At 43.8% G+C, this 22,850-nt stretch overlaps 1 protein-coding gene across 1 annotated transcript in view; it reads left to right on the forward strand.

Moving 5' to 3' along the window:
* The window catches only part of ANO5 (anoctamin 5), a 137,627-nt gene that overhangs the window by 89,853 nt on the left and 24,924 nt on the right, over window positions 1-22,850 (forward strand). The window contains 5 exon segments of the mRNA XM_077453611.1: window positions 1,622-1,727; window positions 1,813-1,845; window positions 1,847-1,874; window positions 5,552-5,703; window positions 15,207-15,281. Of these exon segments, the coding sequence (XP_077309737.1) occupies window positions 1,622-1,727; window positions 1,813-1,845; window positions 1,847-1,874; window positions 5,552-5,703; window positions 15,207-15,281 (394 nt within the window).

The following is a 22,850-nucleotide window of genomic DNA, read 5'->3' on the forward strand; positions in this document are numbered from 1 at the left end:
CTGTGGGAAGACCTCTTCTCCAGGCAGAAGGTGAGGAGCTGAAGAACCCTAAGTAGTATCTAAGTAGACTCCATAAAATTGGAGGTCCATCATCCACAGCTTAAGGAACTCCTAGATATCTCTGGAGGAACCCTAGGGTTACGCAAATCTGATTGAAAATAACTGCTGTGGGAAGACCTCTTCTCCAGGCAGAAGGTGAGGAGCTGAAGAACCCTAAGTAGTATCTAAGTAGACTCCATAAAATTGGAGGTCCATCATCCACAGCTTAAGGAACTCCTAGATACCTCTGGAGGAACCCTAGGGTTACGCAAATCTGATTGAAAATAACTGCTGTGGGAAGACCTCTTCTCCAGGCAGAAGCTGAGGAGGTGAAGAACCCACTGGAGGGTCAGGGTCCCTCTAGAAAAGTTCTCTAAATGCGTATATTTCTATTCTGCAGATGGTTCTGCCAAGTGGTTTTGGACCTGGATCTTAGTAGACTCCATCAGACTGGAGGTCCATCGTCCACAGCTTAAGGAATTCCTAGATACCTCTGGAGGAAGCCTAGGGTTACACAAATCCTTGATTAAAAAATAACTGCTTTGGTAAGACCTTCTTTCCAGGCAGAAACTGAGGAGGTGAAGAACCCACTGGAGGGTCAGGGACCCTCTGCAAAAGTTCTCTAAATATGTATATTTCTATTCTGCAGATGGTTTTGCCAAGTGGTTTTGGACCTGGATCTAAGTAGACTCCATCAAATTGGAGGTCCATCATCCACAGTTTAAGGAACTCCTAGACACTTCTGGAGGAACCCTAGGGTTACACAAATCCCTGATTAAAAATAACTGCTGTGGGAAGACCTCTTCTCCAGGCAGAAGCTGAGGAGGTGAAGAACCTTCTGGAGGGTCAGGGACCCTCTAGAAAAGTTCTCTAAATACGTATATTATGGTTCTGCCAAGTGGTTTTGGACCTTAAATTAAGTAGACTCCATCAGACTGGAGGTCCATCATCCACAGCTTAAGGAACTCCTAGATACTTCCGGAGGAACCCTAGGGTTACACAAATCCTTGATTGAAAAATAACTGCTTTGGTAAAACCTTCTTTCCAGGCAGAAGCCTAGGAGGTGAAGAAACTTCTGGAAAAGTTTTCCAAATATTTGTCATCTACCAAAGAACCTCAGGGATTGGTTGGGTCAACTACATTTTTATAACTCAGTGATTTTCCTTGTCGAAAAATCCAAACCAAGCGGCACCACTCCGAGAACCGACACACTTATCTTAGGAAAACCAGCAGAGTCCAGATAAATGTAAGCAGCGCTCAGGCTGATTTCCGCCTAGGTGAAAGACACACAATATGTAGTTATGGACACTCCAGCTTTGGGAGAGGTCCTTCCAAATGTAATCTTCTTTCTTTGACAGTTTGAGTTGCAGGCACTGGACAAGCCCGCAGATCAAAGTGCTGACTTTACTGGATGCATGCTTGTTCCAGAACAATGACTTAGTGTACTGAATCTGGTAACAGGCCGCTGAGCCGTTATGTCCTTTACTGTGCAGAATAATACGAGGAGGGGCAGAAGACTCTGTTGTTGTAAAGTGCTGATTGACTGATGGCCGTCTACCATTCATTCTTGTTTTGTCTGCAGTAAAGAAATTTGTGATAACACCATTGGTGGTCAGATCATCATGTGTCCCCTGTGTGACCAACGCTGTGAATTCTGGAGATTAAACACCACCTGTGAACCTTCCCAGGTAATCCCACCCCCACCGACCTCCACCAATCACATTATACCCAATGCCAATAATCCACCCTAATCATTGTTTTCTTTCCCCCCAGTACTCCCACCTATTTGATAACGTTGCCACGCTGTTTTTTCGCAATATTCATGGGGATATGGGGTAAGTGACTTTGAAAAGTTACCTTTACTGGGGGTCCAGAACAATGACACCCTGACACTCTGCGATCCAAAACAATGACACGCTGACACTCGGGGGTCCAGAACAATGACACCCTGACACTCGGGGGTCCAGAACAATGACACCCTGACACTCGGGGGTCCAGAACAATGACACCCTGACACTCGGGGGTCCAGAACAATGACACCCTGACACTCTGCGGTCCAAAACAATGACACGCTGACACTCGGGGGTCCAGAACAATGACACCCTGACACTCGGGGGTCCAAAACAATGACACGCTGACACTCGGGGGTCCAGAACAATGACACCCTGACAATCGGGGGTCCAGAACAATGACACCCTGACACTTGGGGGTCCAGAACAATGACACCCTGACACTCGGGGGTCCAGAACAATGACACCCTGACACTCGGGGGTCCAGAACAATGACACCCTGACACTCGGGGGTCCAGAACAATGACACCCTGACACTCGGGGGTCCAGAACAATGACACCCTGACACTCGGGGGTCCAGAACAATGACACCCTGACACTCTGCGGTCCAAAACAATGACACCCTGACACTCTGCGGTCCAGAACAATGACACCCTGACACTCTGCGGTCCAGAACAATGACACCCTGACACTCGGGGGTCCAGAACAATGACACCCTGACACTCGGGGGTCCAGAACAATGACACCCTGACACTCGGGGGTCCAGAACAATGACACCCTGACACTCGGGGGTCCAGAACAATGACACCCTGACACTCGGGGGTCCAGAACAATGACACCCTGACACTCGGGGGTCCAGAACAATGACACCCTGACACTCGGGGGTCCAGAACAATGACACCCTGACACTCGGGGGTCCAGAACAATGACACCCTGACACTCGGGGGTCCAGAACAATGACACGCTGACACTCTGCGGTCCAAAACAATGACACGCTGACACTCTGCGGTCCAAAACAATGACACGCTGACACTCGGGGGTCCAGAACAATGACACGCTGACACTCGGGGGTCCAGAACAATGACACCCTGACACTCGGGGGTCCAGAACAATGACACCCTGACACTCGGGGGTCCAGAACAATGACACCCTGACACTCGGGGGTCCAGAACAATGACACCCTGACACTCGGGGGTCCAGAACAATGACACCCTGACACTCGGGGGTCCAGAACAATGACACCCTGACACTCGGGGGTCCAGAACAATGACACCCTGACATTCAGGGATCCAGAACAATGACACCCTGACACTCTGCTGTCCAAAACAATGACACGCTGACACTCTGCGGTCCAAAACAATGACACGCTGACACTCGGGGGTCCAGAACAATGACACCCTGACACTCGGGGGTCCAGAACAATGACACCCTGACACTCGGGGGTCCAGAACAATGACACCCTGACACTCGGGGGTCCAGAACAATGACACCCTGACACTCGGGGGTCCAGAACAATGACACCCTGACACTCGGGGGTCCAGAACAATGACACCCTGACATTTGGGGGTCCAGAACAATGACACCCTGACATTTGGGGGTCCAGAACAATGACACCCTGACACTCGGGGGTCCAGAACAATGACACCCTGACACTCGGGGGTCCAGGACAATGACACCCTGACACTCGGGGGTCCAGAACAATGACACCCTGACACTCGGGGGTCCAAAACAATGACACCCTGACACTCGGGGGTCCAGAACAATGACACCCTGACACTCGGGGGTCCAGAACAATGACACCCTGACATTTGGGGGTCCAGAACAATGACACTCTGACACTTGGGGATCCCAGAACATCAACACACTGACAATTGGGGGTCCCTGAACAATGACACCCTGACACTTGGGGATCCCAGAACAATGACACACTGACACTTGGGGATCCCAGAACATCAACACACTGACAATTGGGGATCCCAGAACAACAACACACTGACAATTGGGGGTCCCTGAACAATGACACCCTGACACTTGGGGGTCCCAGAACAATGACACCCTGACACTTGGGGGTCCAGAACAATGACACCTTGACACTTGGGGGTCCAGAACAATGACACCTTGACACTTGGGGGTCCAGAACAATGACACCCTGACACTTGGGGGTCCAGAACAATGACACCCTGACACTTGGGGGTCCAGAACAATGACACCCTGACACTTGGGGGTCCAGAACAATGACACCCTGACACTCGGGGGTTCATAAAAATGACACAATGACACATTGGGGGACCCAGAACAATGACACATTGGGGGTCCCAGAACAATGACACACTGGGGGTCCCAGAACATTAACCCACTGACACACTGGGGGTCCCAGAACAATGACACCCTGACACTCGGGGGTCCAGAACAATGACACCCTGACACTCGGGGGTCCAGAACAATGACACCCTGACACTCGGGGGTCCAGAACAATGACACCCTGACACTCGGGGGTCCAGAACAATGACACCCTGACACTCGGGGGTCCAGAACAATGACACCCTGACACTCGGGGGTCCAGAACAATGACACCCTGACACTCGGGGGTCCAGAACAATGACACCCTGACATTTGGGGGTCCAGAACAATGACACCCTGACACTCGGGGGTCCAGAACAATGACACCCTGACACTCGGGGGTCCAGAACAATGACACCCTGACACTCGGGGGTCCAGGACAATGACACCCTGACACTCGGGGGTCCAGAACAATGACACCCTGACACTCGGGGGTCCAAAACAATGACACCCTGACACTCGGGGGTCCAGAACAATGACACCCTGACACTCGGGGGTCCAGAACAATGACACCCTGACATTTGGGGGTCCAGAACAATGACACTCTGACACTTGGGGATCCCAGAACATCAACACACTGACAATTGGGGGTCCCTGAACAATGACACCCTGACACTTGGGGATCCCAGAACAATGACACACTGACACTTGGGGATCCCAGAACATCAACACACTGACAATTGGGGATCCCAGAACAACAACACACTGACAATTGGGGGTCCCTGAACAATGACACCCTGACACTTGGGGGTCCCAGAACAATGACACCCTGACACTTGGGGATCCCAGAACAATGACACCCTGACACTTGGGGGTCCAGAACAATGACACCTTGACACTTGGGGGTCCAGAACAATGACACCTTGACACTTGGGGGTCCAGAACAATGACACCCTGACACTTGGGGGTCCAGAACAATGACACCCTGACACTTGGGGGTCCAGAACAATGACACCCTGACACTTGGGGGTCCAGAACAATGACACCCTGACACTTGGGGGTCCAGAACAATGACACCCTGACACTCGGGGGTTCATAAAAATGACACAATGACACATTGGGGGACCCAGAACAATGACACATTGGGGGTCCCAGAACAATGACACACTGGGGGTCCCAGAACATTAACCCACTGACACACTGGGGGTCTCAGAACAATGACACCCTGACACTCGGGGGTCCAGAACAATGACACCCTGACACTCGGGGGTCCAGAACAATGACACCCTGACACTCGGGGGTCCAGAACAATGACACCCTGACACTTGGGGGTCAAAAGCAATAACATACCGACACTTGGGGTTCCCAGAAAAATGACTCCCTAAAACTTGGGGGTCTTGTCGATCAGTGATTGGTTGATGTGGGGTTCTGTGACTTTGCAGTGACTTTATTTCTGGAGTTCTGGAAGCGGAGGCAGGCGCGGTTGGAGTACGAATGGGATTTGGTTGACTTTGAGGAGGAACAGCAGCTACTTCAGCTGCGGCCGGAGTATGAAGCCAAATGTACCCACAAGAAGAAGAACCCAGTCACTCAGGTAATATCAGTGTGTGTGCCATGACCGGTCATATGTAACCATGTATCTCCCTGTAGTAACGTGTATCTGTAACATGTACATACCAGAGGTGGCAGGAGACGGGCGTTCCAAATCCGAGCAAGCGGAGCAGTTCTCTATGATGTCACCAAATTCTAATTGATTTGATTGGCTATATTCTTATTCTAATACAAGCCATGGGAGATGGCAGCTCCTTTTTACTCAGACGTCATTCTGTCTAAAAATCCACCAAGTGGATGAGAAATGACAAAATCTTCAGACTAGACCTCTCTATAGCGCCCTCCGACTAGACCTCTCTATAGCGCCCTCCGACTAGACCTCTCTATAGTGCCCTCCGACTAGACCTCTCTATAGCGCCCTCCGACTAGACCTCTCTATAGCGCCCTCCGACTAGACCTCTCTATAGCGCCCTCCGACTAGACCTCTCTATAGCGCCCTCCGACTAGACCTCTCTATAGCGCCCTCCGACTAGACCTCTCTATAGCGCCCTCCGACTAGACCTCTCTATAGCGCCCTCCGACTAGACCTCTCTATAGCGCCCTCCGACTAGACCTCTCTATAGCGCCCTCCGACTAGACCGCTCTATAGCGCCCTCCGACTAGACCTCTCTATAGCGCCCTCCGACTAGACCTCTCTATAGCGCCCTCCGACTAGACCTCTCTATAGCGCCCTCCGACTAGACCTCTCTATAGCGCCCTCCGACTAGACCTCTCTATAGCGCCCTCCGACTAGACCTCTCTATAGCGCCCTCCGACTAGACCTCTCTATAGCGCCCTCCGACTAGACCTCTCTATAGCGCCCTCCGACTAGACCTCTCTATAGCGCCCTCCGACTAGACCTCTCTATAGCGCCCTCCGACTAGACCTCTCTATAGCGCCCTCCGACTAGACCTCTCTATAGCGCCCTCCGACTAGACCTCTCTATAGCGCCCTCCGACTAGACCTCTCTATAGCGCCCTCCGACTAGACCTCTCTATAGCGCCCTCCGACTAGACCTCTCTATAGCGCCCTCCGACTAGACTTCTCTATAGTGCCCTCCGACTAGACCTCTCTATAGCGCCCTCCGACTAGACCTCTCTATAGCGCCCTCCGACTAGACCTCTCTATAGCGCCCTCCGACTAGACCTCTCTATAGCGCCCTCCGACTAGACCTCTCTATAGCGCCCTCCGACTAGACTTCTCTATAGCGCCCTTCCCAGGTACATAAACTCGCCTGCATTTTGCCCACTTGAGTAAAGCACAGTTTTTCACCGACTGCATTACATAAGTATATGTTGGGGCTTTGAAGTAGTTTATTGTGGTTATGGCTGAAGTTCACAGCCGTAACCCCCGATATTTTTAAACATTTTTTTTTTCAGCCGAGCGGCTCATTGGCCACTAGATGGCTTTCAGAAACAGCGGGAGGGGACGTCCTCTCCTCCCACCGCTTGCCAGTGTTTTTAGGCTTACTGTTTTTACCACCATGCCCGAGAAACAATCTGACAGTGCGGCCGGCTGGTCACAGAGCCGAAAAGAGACCAGATTGTCTCTGATTGCCTCTATGGCCTCGGAGGACCGGAGCAAAGTCACTTCCGGTCTAAGGCGAAGGGGAACAATTTTCTTTTTCTTTTCTATTTCTTTTCTTTTGCGTTAAGAAAAAAAAAATCACTTTTTTTTGTTCTCTTGCTTTCATAGGTAGAGGATTGGATTTGGGGTCTTTTTGACCCCAGATCTTTCCTGTTATCTTTATTTCTATTACAAGGGATGTTTATATTCCTTGTAATAGGAATAAAAGTGATAAAAAAATAATATAATAATAAATAATAATAAGATAATAAGAAATATAGATAATAAAAAAAAAAAAGAATCGGTGTACAAAAAATAAATAAAAAAAAAAGCGCCCCCATGCTCACGTGCAGAAGTAAATGCATATGTAAACGGCGTTCGCACCACACAGGCGCGGTATCACTGCAAACATTTAAAGCAAGAGCAATAATTCTAGTGCTAGACCTCCTCTGTAACTCGCCTATGGAGACTTTAAGTATTGTAGTTTGTTGCCATTCCACGAGTGTGCGCAATTTTAAAGCGTGACATTGTTATCTATTTACTCGGCATAACTTCATCCTTCATATTTTACAAAAAAATTGGGGTATATATTGTGTTTTTTTTTTTTTTTTTTTTTTTTTTTTATTGAATTGTATTTTTTCTCCCAAAAAAATAGCACTGCCCACATACCGTGTGATATAAATGATTGCAACAATTGCCATTTTATTCCCTAGAGTCTCTGCTAAAAAAAAAATATATAATGTTTGGGGATTCCAAGTATCCCCCCCCCCCGCCCCAAAACACCCACTTCCTCATGTTGAGGGCATGTGGCCTGGTATGGTTCAGGAGGGGGAGGGGTGGGTGGGGAGCGTGGGAGTGCCTTCTCATCTCCCCCCCTTTCCTGACCTGCCAGGCTGCATGCCCAGATAAGGGTCTGGTATGGATTTGGGTGGGGGGGGGGAACTCCACGTTGTTTTTTTGGCATGGGGGTGTCCTCCAAATCCATATCAGACCCAAAGGGGTGGGTGAGGGTGAACCCATGCCATTTCTTTCTTTCTTCTTCTTCTTTTTTTTTTTTTCTCTTTTTTTACGGGCACTTTTTTGTTTTTTTTATTCAGCTGTCAGCGGAAAATCCAATTATGACTCTTCAGTTGTTAAAGACTCCGGCTTCCCGGTCCCGCTCCTTAAAATCCAGCTTAGACTGCACCCTGATTGGGCAAGGCTTTGTCCAATCAGGATGCGGAATGCACTGTGCAGTGCGCAGTGCATTGCAGGGTGTTTCTTCGTGGCGAAATTCGGGTGTTTGGCGAACAGGCAAGTGTTTGGCCTCGATTTGTGCTCGGGCCGAACCGTTCGCCCATCCCTACTTGTAAACATAAATTGCCAGAATGGGGTCGGCTCTTCAAGTGGTTAACATATGTAGAACGTTCCATTTCTTTTTAGTGGCTGCCTTTTAAATTTGACCTCCGACCTTTCCTCCGATCTTGCACAGCTCAGCCGCCTCCTTTCCTCTTAGATTTCAGTTCTTTTCAGTTCTTTGAATCATGGAGGCTCAAGTGTCACATGTGGGGGGGGGGTACCTATGGTGGTCTGCCTGTAAATATCAATATAATATAATTGTTCATATTGGATTTAGCCCTCTGCCGGCCTCTTTAGTACATGTTGCAATTTAATTTTCTTTTCTTTTTTTTTTTATTTCTTTTTCTTTTTTAAAATATTTTATTTGTATGATATTTTTCTTTTTGCATATTTTCTCCACCCGCAGTATTATGACGGAGCGATCAGACCAAGGAGATCGCCCTTCCCTTAGAATAACACTTTCTGTTGATTCCTATGAATGGTGTCCTTTACTTCATATAACATAACATTTGTTTTATTCTCATTTCACAGGATTCTAACACGATTCTTTTTTTTTCCCAGAGAAGGATCTCCACATTTCCATCAATATGAAATATAGAATTAGGGGGTCAGTCTGCCTATAATTGATATCTCAGTCATATAAAGTGATATTAAAGGTTCATTTTTTTTTTTTTTTAACAACATACACGTCATACTTAACTGCTCTGTGTAATGGTTTTGCATAGAGCAGCCCCACATCCTCCTCTTCTAGATCCCCCCCCCCAGCCGCTGCTCCTGGCTCCTCCCCATTGACCAGTGCCCCCAACAGCGAGCCACTTGCTATAGGGGCACTGCTGCATGCTCGGTCTCGAGTCTCGCTCTCAAGTCCTGCTCTATGAGTCCATAAGGCTACTTTCACACTGGGGTGGGGCATTTAGGGGCACTTAACTGATGTAATAGCAGCACTTTTATGCCCTGTACACACGGTCGGACGTTTCCGATGGGAAAAATGCGATTGGACTGTGTTGTCGGAAAATCCGATCGCGCACAGGCTCCATCTGACTTTTTCCGTCTGAATTTCCGACACACAAAGTTTGAGAGCAGGATATAAAAATTTTCCGACGACAAATTCCGATTGTTTCATTTCCGATCGTGTGTAGACAATTTCCGAAAGACAAAGTGCCACGCATGCTCAGAATAAATTACGAGACAAAAGCCAGTTTATAGTCCCGTTGTACGTTTTGTGCATCACGGCGTTCTGAACGATTGGATTTTCCGACAACTTTGTGTGACAGTGTGTATGCAAGACAAGTTTGGGCCAAAATCTGTCGGCAAAAATCGGACAGATTTTCTTGTCGGAATGTCCGACCGTGTGTACAGGGCATAAAGCCACTAGCGAGGCACTTTTGACACCTGCTAACTGCCAAGCACTTTGCAGGTGCTTCGGCAGCAATGCCAATTGATTCCAAGGGCAGAGGGCGGAGGAGGAGCGGTGTATACAGCGCTCTCGCGCCACCCCAAAGATGCTGCTTGCAGGACTTTTCCTAACGTCCCACCAGCGCACCGCCCCCCAGGGTGAAAACACACAAATCCCGGTTCATGCCAGGCCCACACCAAAAAAAAATAAAACGGCATGGGGACCCCCCAAAATCCATACCAGACCCTTATCTGAGCATGCAGCCCGGCAGGTCAGGAAAGGGGGGGGGGGATGAGCGAGTGCCCCCCCCCCCCCCCCAAACCGTACAATGCCAGCGACATAGGAAATGATCGACTTCGAATTATTCTGAACATTTGGAATTCATTAGAAAACAAATATATCAAAAGAAAACAAATGAATGTACGAAACGAAATTCATTACTATTTAATCTGGAGATTCGGATACATCCAAATCTCAGAATAACCGAACATTTGTACAAATTTATATTCGGACTGAAACCAGTTGCATATGTTCTACCCATGACGAGCAGCCGACCTCCTGTGTTCACAATGCAGCAGGGCAGCCGCACGGCACAGGACCCAGAAGCTAGTGGAGATGACTGGAGTAGCCGTGTCTTCTTCAGTGGTTTCCAGCTTCTAGAGGAGGATCCCACAGGGATTGGTATATACATAGTTGGTCCAAGCTGGAACAATGTATCTATGTAGCAATATGCATACCTGGAATTCTTCTATAAACTACACATAGAACCCAGCAGTGAGGATCCTTGTCAGTGGCTGCAGCTGGTGGCGCTTGGAAATGCCATGCAACGTCCTCACCACCAGGGGGCCCGGGTGGAGGAAGGGGGCCCGGTGAGTAGTTTGAATTCTTCTAGCACACTCCCAGGACTGAAATATAAGTTTAGGCAGACTGACCTATGTATTTTATTACTGTTGCTCTAAACCAGGGATCCTCAAACTACGGCCCTCCAGCTGTTGCGAAACTACACATCCCAGGAGGCATTGTAAAACTCTGACATTCACAGATATGACTAGGCATGATGGGAATTGTAGTTCCTGAACAACTGGAGAGCCATAATTTGAAGACCCCTGCTCTAAACTCTTATGAGCTCGAGAAAAAAAAAAAAATGTTCGTAAAGAATTGACCATGTTGGTTATTACCATCTCTGATCTTGGCACAATGGGGGCGGCCATATTGTATATACGAGTTACCCCACTCTGGTGGTGCTTCTGGGGCAGCAAAAGATGAAACGGAGCACACAAATTGGCTTTAAATATCGATCTGCAGATTTTAAATTCTCAGCTTCAACTTTCAACATCCTGACAGCTCGTTGTCCCCGGACTGTGTCAGGATGATGGCCAGCAGTTGAGTGAAGTGGAGACATTCGGTATCCCCGGCATCTGTTATACTTCATCTCTGTTGGAGCGTTGGGTGATGGATCTGTAAAATGCACAAAATATTTTTGTAACAGTTAGGGCCGGTTCACACTGCGGGCGATGCGAGGTGACACGACTTGCCTCGCCGCGATCTGACAAGTCGCCCCCGTTCTGTACAATGGAACCGTTCTGAGAGGAGCGACTCGAGTCGCTCCGACTCAGAAAAAAGGTTCCTGTACTACTTCTGGGCGACCTCGGGGCGACTTGCATTGACTTCTATACAGAAGTCATTTGCAAATCGCCGCTGAGGTCGCGGCAGGTCGCGGCGAGGCAATTCGGTGTCACCTCACATCGCCCGCAGTGTGAACCGGCCCTTATAAATGACTTCATATGTTTACAATGTATCTAATGTGTAGAGTAGCACAGGACTGGACAAAATATGTAAACTTGTCCACATGTTGCTGATGCCACCAAGCATGTCCACCCTTAAAGATAAATTCCAAGTATGGATATTTTTTACATAATTACATTGTTGCCGCTTGCACCAACTATGTAAATACCATACCTGTGGGAGCCCTCTAGAACAGGGGTCTCAAACTGGCAGCCCCTCAGCTGTTGTAAAACTACAAGTCCAATGAGGCATTGCGAGGTTGACAGTTACAAGCATGACTCCCACAGGCAGAGGCATGATGGGACTTTGTAGTTTTGCAACAGCTGTAGGGCAGCCAGTTTGAGACCCTTGCTGTAGAAGCTGGAAATTACTGTAGCAGGCACCACTACTACACCACCACTAAACTGTTGCTACTATACCGCTCCTCGTGATCTCCACTAGCTTCCAGGTCTCATGCCAAGCGGCTGCCCGGCTGCATCGTGAACACAGGAGATCAGCCACTGGGCATGGGCGCCATTCAGAGAAGGCTTTGCATTTCCTGAATAAATGCAAAGCATTCTCTGATTGGATGAGGTGGGGGCGGTGATGTCATTCTCTCTCCACCTCGTACCAATCCGAGAACATTTTGCATTCATTGAGAAAAAGCAAAGCATTCTTTGAATAGTTCCCACGTCCAATGGTCAACCTCTTGAATTTAGAATGCAGTTGGGGCAGTTGCTCAAAAAGCGAGTGGAGATCACTGGAGCAGCAATGTAGTAATGGTGTCTACTACAGTGATTTACAGCTTCTAGAGGGATCCTATAGGTATGGTATATACATAGTTACATTGGTCCAAGCTGAAAAAATATAACTATGCAATAAATTCCATAGGTGGCATTTTTTAACAAAGATGGATGCTCTGCAGTATGTATGAAGCTTAGAAGCCCCCATTGTGTACAGATCACAGGTGCCATTGAGTGCTGTCATCCATGGTACAAGTAACGTATTTTGCTTTGTTCTTTTGTCCCGTGGTCCCCATCTCTGATGTGGTGTTCTGGTTTGTTACACATTCAGCCTTTCTACATTTGTAGGAACTAGAAATGGTATTAAAGCGAAGTCCTGCCAATATCTGTGGCAAGCTCTTGCTATGCTGGACGGCCATTCTCTTCTGGGTAAGAGGAGCCCCTGGAAGCTCAGCCAACTCCGCCGACCAATGACTAACCAGATTAACGTTTTCTGTTGGTTTCGCTATGGGAGCAACAAGAGGGTGGCGGCGGCGGCACTGGCATTCATGTCTTGCGGGTGTGTGAAAGGGTAAAAAGTGCTCTGATGGCCATCTTGTTACGTTGCTCAAGAGATTTTAAATTTGCATTGCGTTGTGGGAAGAAGAGTGTGCATGGGCATAGTGTGCACGAGGAGGGTGGGGGTGTATTTCCCAAAAAAAATAAAAAATAAAAAAATTTGAAAAACGGAGTAGAATGTATACATTTTACTCCATCTGAACTTTTTTTATTTACCGTGAAGAAACAAATACATACATTTATATATATATATATATATATATATATATATATATATATATATACACACATACACACTTTTTTTTACTATTATTTTATATATATATATATATATATATATATATATATATATATATATATATATATATATATATATATATATATATAAATATGCACACATTTTTACTATATTATTTATATATATATATATATATATATACACATATACACACACCCTTTTATTATATATATATATATATATATATATATATATATATATATATATATATATATATATATATATATATGTATATGTATGTATGTATGTATGTATGTATGTGTATATATATATATATATATATATATATATATATATATATATATATATATATATATGTGTGTATATATATATATATATATATATATATATATATATATATATATATATATATATACATACATACATTTTTTTAACGAGATTTTTTTATATATATAATTTTTACTATATATATATATATATATATATATATATATATATATATATATATATATATATATATATATATATATATATATATATACACAAATTTTATATATATATATATACACACACGCTAATATACTATAGTTGAAAAAAATATATATAAAATTATAAATATATATATATATATATATATATATATATATATATATATATATATATATATATATATATATATATATATATAATTTTTTTTTTTTTTTTTTTTTTTTTTCCAACTATAGTATATTAGCGCGTGTGTGTGTGTATATATATATATATATAAATTTTGTTTTTTATACATTGAAATCCACTCTTGCCCCTGTAATCTGGATTGTAAATCCCATAGTTAGACCCCATATCTTTCTATTTTTAAAAAAAATTTTGCACAAATCTCAGAAGCATTTGTGCAAACTGAACTAAACGTCACCGTAATTTTTGTAAGAGATTAATTCCTATATCATCGGCTCCATCTGGTGGTCAAAGTGCAATATAGCTTTCTCAATGAGCTATTTCAGATATCATTACTGCATATGGCCACTAGATGGAGTTCAAGATGCAGGCAAATAATCTCTTACTAAAATGATGATGGTTTCATTCAGGTTGCACAAACGTTTCTGACATTCGTGCAACGATTATTTCATGAATCGAGCGAAAAGACTTGGAAATGGAAATGAAAATTTCTAATCTTGTATTGCTTGGTGTACAAAATGATGTTTCTTGAATTTTGCAAGAAAATAAATAAGCCAGAATAAATCATCCCTAAACTAATTAAATGTTCAGGGGTCAGTCTACTTGTACATTATATTTGATTCATAGTGGAGTCTGGTCACTTCCGAGCTTCAAACCAGAGCTGAAGTTACAAAGACTATGTATCATTACCATAACCTTTTTTGCCCACTTTGGGATGGTCCCACTCCACACATATCATTGTCCATTAAGGAAAGGGAATGAAGAGTCCAGTGCGGAGAGCAGGACATCCTAGTTATGGTTAGACGTGGAAAGTTGAGTGCAGAGGACTTAGAAGTTCTCAAGAGGCAAACATTTTAGGTGTAAGTCTAAAAATGTCAAAAATTCAAAAAACTGTGCCAAAGGAAAGATCAAACATGCTGCATGGCGCAACGTTGAGCACAAATGTAAGTAAATTGTGAATATTTGACAAAGACGTTCAGATGTTGCTGAAGGACCATAGTGTCCGGCTGGGGATTTCCATGGGAAGTCTTCTCCAGGTCGGGGTTCACCATTTGTCTCCAAGCCGATTGGGCTCCATGCGCAGTAACAAGATGGCTTCCGTTGTGCTTTTATCTTCACGCAGCTCCGGTCCTATATCTCTTATATTCTCCTTTTTGTGGTGTGGTCTTTACTCCATGGTGAATTGTGGCCTGCTTGCTTGATTATTTCAGGAAATGGAGCCTTTTTTGCCTTTGACTAGCAAGGCAGCACGGTTCTGCTTCTCAGGAACCACGGTGCTATTCTGGGTGAGCCCATTTTATTTATCTCTAATACTTCCTTAACATCTGTCTGTGGTGTTTCTGTGTTTTCTGTCCTTTTTGCTCTCATGTGCTTTCCTGTGAAGTCTATTCTCAATCCATTTATCAGTTGTGGTTTCCGGGTTTTAAACGAGTGCAAACTGATCGATCATATCCGGTTGTGCAGACTTGGACGTTCACGGCCAAATGTAACCGCTTGGAATGTCCTCAAATTGGGGATGGGATAAAGGGGATTGGTGATCCATGATGACCACATACACATTCAGCCCATGAACATATACGATTAGACATATTCCCACCTGCCAGCTTCTAAGGTCAAGCAAATCGGCCTCTGAAGATGAAAATGTACTATTATAATATATTATCAGATTGCAGAGGTGTAACTAGAACCTTCAGAGCCCCAATGCAAGAAACCATGAAGGGCCCCTTGACCCCTGACCAGGGTCCTTCCCTCCAAGCCAGGTGGCGGAACACCATGGACCAGTAGCAAATACAGCCTTTGTGGCCCTGGTAGTTCCAACACTGGTGCCAGTAGTTATTTTTTTTTTTTCTGTTATTTTTTTTACCATTTCAGTTTATTTACAACATTATTATATATTCTTTTTTTTCTATTTTTTTAGGTGCTCTATTGGGGGGCTTTGGTGAGAAATCAGGGGTCTAAACAGATCTCTGATGTTTCACCTTTAAGACAGATAAAGTAGAATGAGGACACAGCCCTCAAGCTCCATCTCTGGATCCTCAGCTGCATAGAATGAATGTACAGGAAGAGCTCTGTACAGAGGCTTCCTGTTCGTTCACAAATGCAAGCATAGTAAACAGTTTACTATTCTTCAGTTATGAATGGAAAGAGTCAGTGATCGGTACCAATCACTGACTGTCTATACAGACAAGGAAGGGGCCTGTAAATTACATGTGTATCTACCCCTTTCCCGCTCTCCATCCTGACATATCCCCCGCAGCATCCGAAGGGAGGGGGAACCCGGCAAAGCTGTGAGGGATGAGAGGGGGACTGGGAGACAGCACAGGGGCCTGGGGGGCAGCAGAACGAAGCTGGATAGAAGCTGTGACATAGAGAAGAACCAAATGCAAGTTAGTTAGCAGTTGACTCATTAGAAGCCTCGGTACCGCTTGGGACATTTCCTAATCTGGTCCTCAAACCACACAACCTTTCTAAGTGCAAATACTTTTCTTCTAAAAAAAAAAGTGATGTAGAAGATATCTTCTCTCTAAGACCCTACAGAAGCCTTTGTCAGCCATGGTTCCATAGAACCCTAGGGTTCCTTCCAAGGTTGCTGTGGTTCCTTGAGCAATTACCAGTGGTGGGTTGATTTCCCCTCAACACTGGCCACCAAGCCTAGGGGGCAATTTTACACTGACCACTAATATAAGCAAGTTAGATAGTCATTAGAAGCCTCAGAACTGCTCAGAACATTTTCTAATCTGTTCCTCAAACCACACAAGACCTTTCTAAGTGTAAGGCCGCGTACACACGGGCGGACTGTCCGCCCAACTAGGTTCGTCAAACAGTTTGACAAACAGTCCGTTCAAAATTAGCATGAACGGACTTGACCACACAAGATGAACGAACAGTCCGCTGAAAACTTGCGCGATGACGTGAACGGCACGTACGACGGGACGAGAAATTCGAAGTCCAATACACTGCAATGCAACCTTCGCCGTGTAAATTCTTTCTGAGCATGCGCGAGACTTAGTTTATTGAACAAGCCTACACACGAGCGGACTGTCCGCTCAAACCAAGTTTCAGCGGACAGTCTTACGGAAATTCCTAAAAACTTTGTTCGTCAGACTGTCCGCTGAAACTGTCCGCTGAAGCCCACACACGAGCGGACTGTCCGCTGAAACACTGTTCAGCGGACAAAGTTGGGCGAACAGTCCGCCCGTGTGTACGCGGCCTAAGTAGTTTTCTTCTAGTGAACGAAAAGATATCCTCTCTCCATGACCCTACAGCAGGGATCTCCAAACTATGGCCCTCCAGCTGTTACCAAACTACACGTCCCATGAGGCATTGTAAAACTCTGCCTTTCACAGACATGACTAGGCATTAGGGGAATTGTAGTTTCTGAACAACTGGAGGGCCGTAGTTTGAAGACCCTTGCGTTATTGCATCCTTCATCAAGCATGGTTCCATAGAACCCTAAGGTTCCTTCTGAGGTTGTTGGGGGTTCTTGAGCATTTACCAGTGGTGGGTTGATTTCTCCCTTACACTGGCCAACATTCCCAGGTGGAAATTTCCCTTTGACCACCAATATGAGGGGTCACTACATTGACCACTATTGTTACTGCCAACCACAATTTTTACTGTTATTTCTTTCATTTATTTTCAACTTAAAATAAAATTAGTTGTAAATGAAAAGCGTGGTCTGCCCTGGTGTACAATATTCTGATATTCCACATTATTTAGTCTTTTATTTAAAGCTGCTTGTGAAATGAAATTTAATATATCTTGAGTTGTAGGTATAATAATCCTTAGCAGAGGTTCCCAGAGACCTAAAAATTATTTTAAGGGTTATCAAGGGAAGCTTTTCCCAACCCTTTTTACCCTCGAGGAATTCTTGAAATTTTTTTTAGGTCTCGGGGAACCCTTGCTAAAACACATTTATTGGAGGTGAAAAATGTCCCTTACATTGATGGGCAGTGAAAAGCATGCTCCTACTTTCGGCTAATAAGATCATTGACGTCCTGCAGCTATTTCTGCCATTTGGCTTTGACTCGGGGACGATCGAATGGGCACTGTTAGCCACAACTCAAGGAACCCCTAGCAACCTCATTGGCGTCCTGCAGCTATTTCTGCCATTTGGCTTTGACTCAGGGACAATCGAATGGGCACTCAATTAGCCACAACTCAAGGAACCCCTAGCAACCTCATTGGCATCCTACAGCTATTTCTGCCATTTGGCTTTGACTCAGGGACGATCGAATGGGCGCTCAGTTAGCCACAACTCAAGGAACCCCTAGCAACCTCATTGGTGTCCTGCAGCTATTTCTGCCATTTGGCTTTGACTCAGGGACGATCGAATGGGCGCTCAGTTAGCCACAACTCAAGGAACCCCTAGCAACCTCATTGGCGTCCTACAGCTATTTCTGCCATTTGGCTTTGACTCAGGGACGATCGAATGGGCGCTCAGTTAGCCACAACTCAAGGAACCCCTAGCAACCTCATTGGTGTCCTACAGCTATTTCTGCCATTTGGCTTTGACTCAATAACTACCAAATGGGCAGTCAATTAGCCACAACTCAAGGAACCCCTAGCAACCTCATTGGCGTCCTACAGCTATTTCTGCCACCTGGCTTTGACTGAGGGACGATCGAATGGGCACTCAGTTAGCCACAACTCAAGGAACCCCTAGCAACCTCATTGGTGTCCTACAGCTATTTCTGCCATTTGGCTTTGACTCAATAACTACCAAATGGGCAGTCAATTAGCCACAACTCAAGGAACCCCTAGCAACCTCATTGGCGTCCTACAGCTATTTCTGCCATCTGGCTTTGACTCAATAACTATCAAATGGGCAGTCAATTAGCCACAATTTAAGGAACCCCTAGAAACCTCTGGAGGAACCCAAGGATTTCCATAGATCCCTGGTTGAGAATGGCTGCTCCAGGGTAATGGGGTTGAGGAAGACTGTACTACTGAGCTGTATAAATGTCAACTAGTTTAAAGGGGGGAAACAATAGGCCGATAGCTAGAGGTGGAATTGACACCCCATCTGTGTTTTATGAAACCTTTTAGTGTTGGCCATACATTTTTGGAAGGGTCTTCACTCATATGGTGCCGTAGGGGTGCTGGTTTGCTCTGAAAGTCCAGGTCTGCTGTACTCCGAATATTCACAGTGGTGGGGGTTTAGAATGGGCATGACTTGTCCCGCTGCTGCATTAGTACAACTTATTAAAAAACGTCTGCATATGGCGGAGACTTTCTGACTTGTTTAACTTGGAAACCACAATATATGGATCTCTTCTAACTCCAATCAGTTTGCACAATTTGCCAATCCAATGCACATTTAATGATATATATATATACATATTGTCAAATTTATTGCCTAATTGCTATATTATAATAAAAATGCAAAATATAATTTTCTACTGTTGGTCCTGATCAAGCCAACATTTTTTTTGGGGGGGTTTGTGAAAATCAGGAAAGTTTTATGGACTCTGTCAGGTTTTTATGGCTATCTGTGTCCCTGTTGGGAAAATGTCCCCTCTCCCCAAGATGGGAGGTTATGGAAAATCTCTCTAATCCAGACAAAAACACATTTAGTAGAGTGGGGAAGGGTTGGAACCCTCGAGCAATATTTGATTGCCATCCATTCCCCTTCTATGCCAATGATACTCGCTCCCCCACCCTCGCCCATTTTGAGTTTTGCCATCATGGGGAGCGAAGTATGGAAAAATCTTCTCAATAGAAGGGGGGGGGGGGGGGTCACAGATGGAAATAAAAACTTGTGTGTAGAATAAAGAATTAAGAATAAAGAATTATAGCGCTGCCCCACCTAAATGACTCCACCACAGTATTTTTGTTTAAAATAGCCAAAGAATATCCTAAGGGTCTGCATTATTATTATTTTTTTTAGGCTATAAACACATAAAATCATAAATATAATCTGTACTTTAATAAAGTACTTTAATAATCCCAAAGAGAAATTATTAAATCATTATCTAAACTGAACAGTATTAAAACACTATTAGAAATTTGAAGACAAAATAAATACCTATGAATTTTTTTTTTTCCGTATAATAATTTATAGATATTCATTTTTGCCTGCAAATTTTTATATCATTCTAATGTTGATAATTTGATATGTTTATTGCCGTGAAGAAGTGAGACTTCCAAAAAACCCTTAAAGCGCATTGGTTTTTCCTTCACAAATAAAAAAAATAATTTTATTTGTTCTAAATTACTTATATTATCTGATTTTTTTTTTTTCCGTATAATAATTTAGACAATATAAGTAATTTAGAACAAATAAAATAATTTTTTTTATTTGTGAAGGAAAAACCAATGCGCTTTAAGGGGTTTTTGGAAGTCTCACTTCTTCACAGCAATAAACATATCAAATTATCAACATTAGAATGATATAAAAATTTGCAGGCAAAAATGAATACCTATAAATTATTGTAAAAAAAAAAAATCTCTCTGTTCCCTGAGGCTATAAACACCTAAAATTATAAATATAACCAAAATTAATAACAATTAATTATGATAAAAAGAACTAAGAAAATATAAAAAAAATAAAAACAAATAATATTTTCTTTGAAATCGTCAAGGAAAAACCAACGTGTATCAAGGGGTTTTGGAAGTCTCCCTTCTTCAGGGCAATAAACCTATAAAACCATCAACTTTTAGAATATTAAAAAAAGTTTTCAAAAATGAATACCTATAATTTATTGTAAAGAAAATCTCTCTATTCCCTGAGGCTATAAACACCTAAAAATATAAATATAACCAAAATTAATAACAATTAATTATGATAAAAAGAACTAAGAAAAAATAAAAAAAATAAAAACAAATAATATTTTCTTTGAAATCGTCAAGGAAAAACCAACGTGTATCAAGGGGTTTTGGAAGTCTCCCTTCTTCAGGGCAATAAACCTATAAAACCATCAACTTTAGAATATTAAAAAAGTTTTCAAAAATGAATACCTATAATTTATTGTAAAGAAAATCTCTCTATTCCCCGAGGCTATAAACACCTAAAAATATAAATATAACCAAAATTAATAACAATTAATTATGATAAAAAGAACTAAGAAAAAATAAAAAAAATAAAAACAAATAATATTTTCTTTGAAATCGTCAAGGAAAAACCAACGTGTATCAAGGGGTTTTGGAAGTCTCCCTTCTTCAGGGCAATAAACCTATAAAACCATCAACTTTTAGAATATTAAAAAAAGTTTTCAAAAATGAATACCTATAATTTATTGTAAAGAAAATCTCTCTATTCCCTGAGGCTATAAACACCTAAAAATATAATCAATACCTAATTGAATCCTTATTCAAATACTATTAAAAATTTCCACACAAAATAAATACCTATGAATTATTATAACAAATAACTAAGAACACGCAACAATAAAAAAAAAAAAAAAAAGTTTTCTTTAAAAATGCCAAGGAAAAGCCAACGCGTTTCAAGGGGTTTTAAAAGTTCCCCTTCTTTGTGTCAATAAACATATAGAACCATCAATTGAAATATTATAAACGTTCTCAGGCAAGAATAAATATAAATTATTAAAATCACTCAGAAAATATAACAAATTAAAAACGAATAATTCATTATTTACAATTTAAAATAGATCCATGAGATATATAATTTAGCAATACACATCCTAGTAGAGATTATATGAAACAAGTATCAATCATTTATACAATCCTATAAAGTCAGATAACCAGATATAATGAAGGTATTTATTTAATCTCTGATCACTTTTCGGAGGGGTAGCAGTATAACGTGTGACTGAGCCCCGCATTCTTCGAGGCTTTCAATACACAAATCATAATAATATTTCATCTAGTCAGTATTAGAATACTATTTAAAAATTGTAGGCAAAATTAATATCTATAAATTATTATAAAAATACCTCATGAAATGAAACAATTTAAAAACAATTAATCTTTCCTTTAAAATTGGCAAAGAAAATCTAACATGTTTCAAGTTGTTATGGAAGTCCCCCCTTCTTCATGGCAATAATCATATAAAACCATCAACATTAGAATATTATAAATGTTCTCAGCATAGGTGTGCACACAGGGTGTGCCAGGTGTGCCTGGGCTCACCCTAATCACCCCGTGGCACCCAGATTCTCCCTGCTGTTTGGCTGCATAGAAAGTGATTGGGGAATCTATGTCTTCAGTCCCTTTCCCTGTCTAAAATGTGAGACATCCACGGTTTAGACCCCTGATATTTCACCAAAGCCCCCTCAATAGGGTTTCTAAAAAAAGTAAAATAATAAATATTAACTACTGACACCACCCTCTGCTCTACTGACACCATCCACTGCCCTACTGGCACCGTCCTCTGCCCTACTGGCACCGTCCTCTGCCCTACTGGCACCGTCCTCTGCCCTACTGACACCGTCCTCTGCCCTACTGACACCACCCTCTGCCCTACTGACACCATCCACTGCCCTACTGACACCATCCTCTGCCCTACTGACACCGTTTACTGCCCTACTGACACCGTTTACTGCCCTACTGACACCGTTTACTGCCCTACTGACACCGTCCACTGCCCTACTGACACCGTCCACTGCCCTACTGACACCGTCCACTGCCCTACTGACACCGTCCTCTGCCCTACTGACACCGTCCTCTGCCCTACTGACACCGTCCTCTGCCCTACTGACACCGTCCTCTGCCCTACTGACACCGTCCTCTGCCCTACTGACACCGTCCTCTGCTCTACTGACACCATCCACTGCTCTACTGACACCGTCCTCTGCCCTACTGACACCGTCCTCTGCCCTACTGACACCGTCCTCTGCCCTACTGACACCGTCCTCTGCCCTACTGACACCGTCCTCTGCCCTACTGACACCGTC

Source organism: Lithobates pipiens, unplaced genomic scaffold (genome assembly GCF_037356315.1).
Source record: "Lithobates pipiens isolate NorthernLeopardFrog02 unplaced genomic scaffold, aLitPip1_a1.2 Scaffold_24, whole genome shotgun sequence".
Taxonomy (NCBI): Eukaryota; Metazoa; Chordata; class Amphibia; order Anura; family Ranidae; genus Lithobates; species Lithobates pipiens.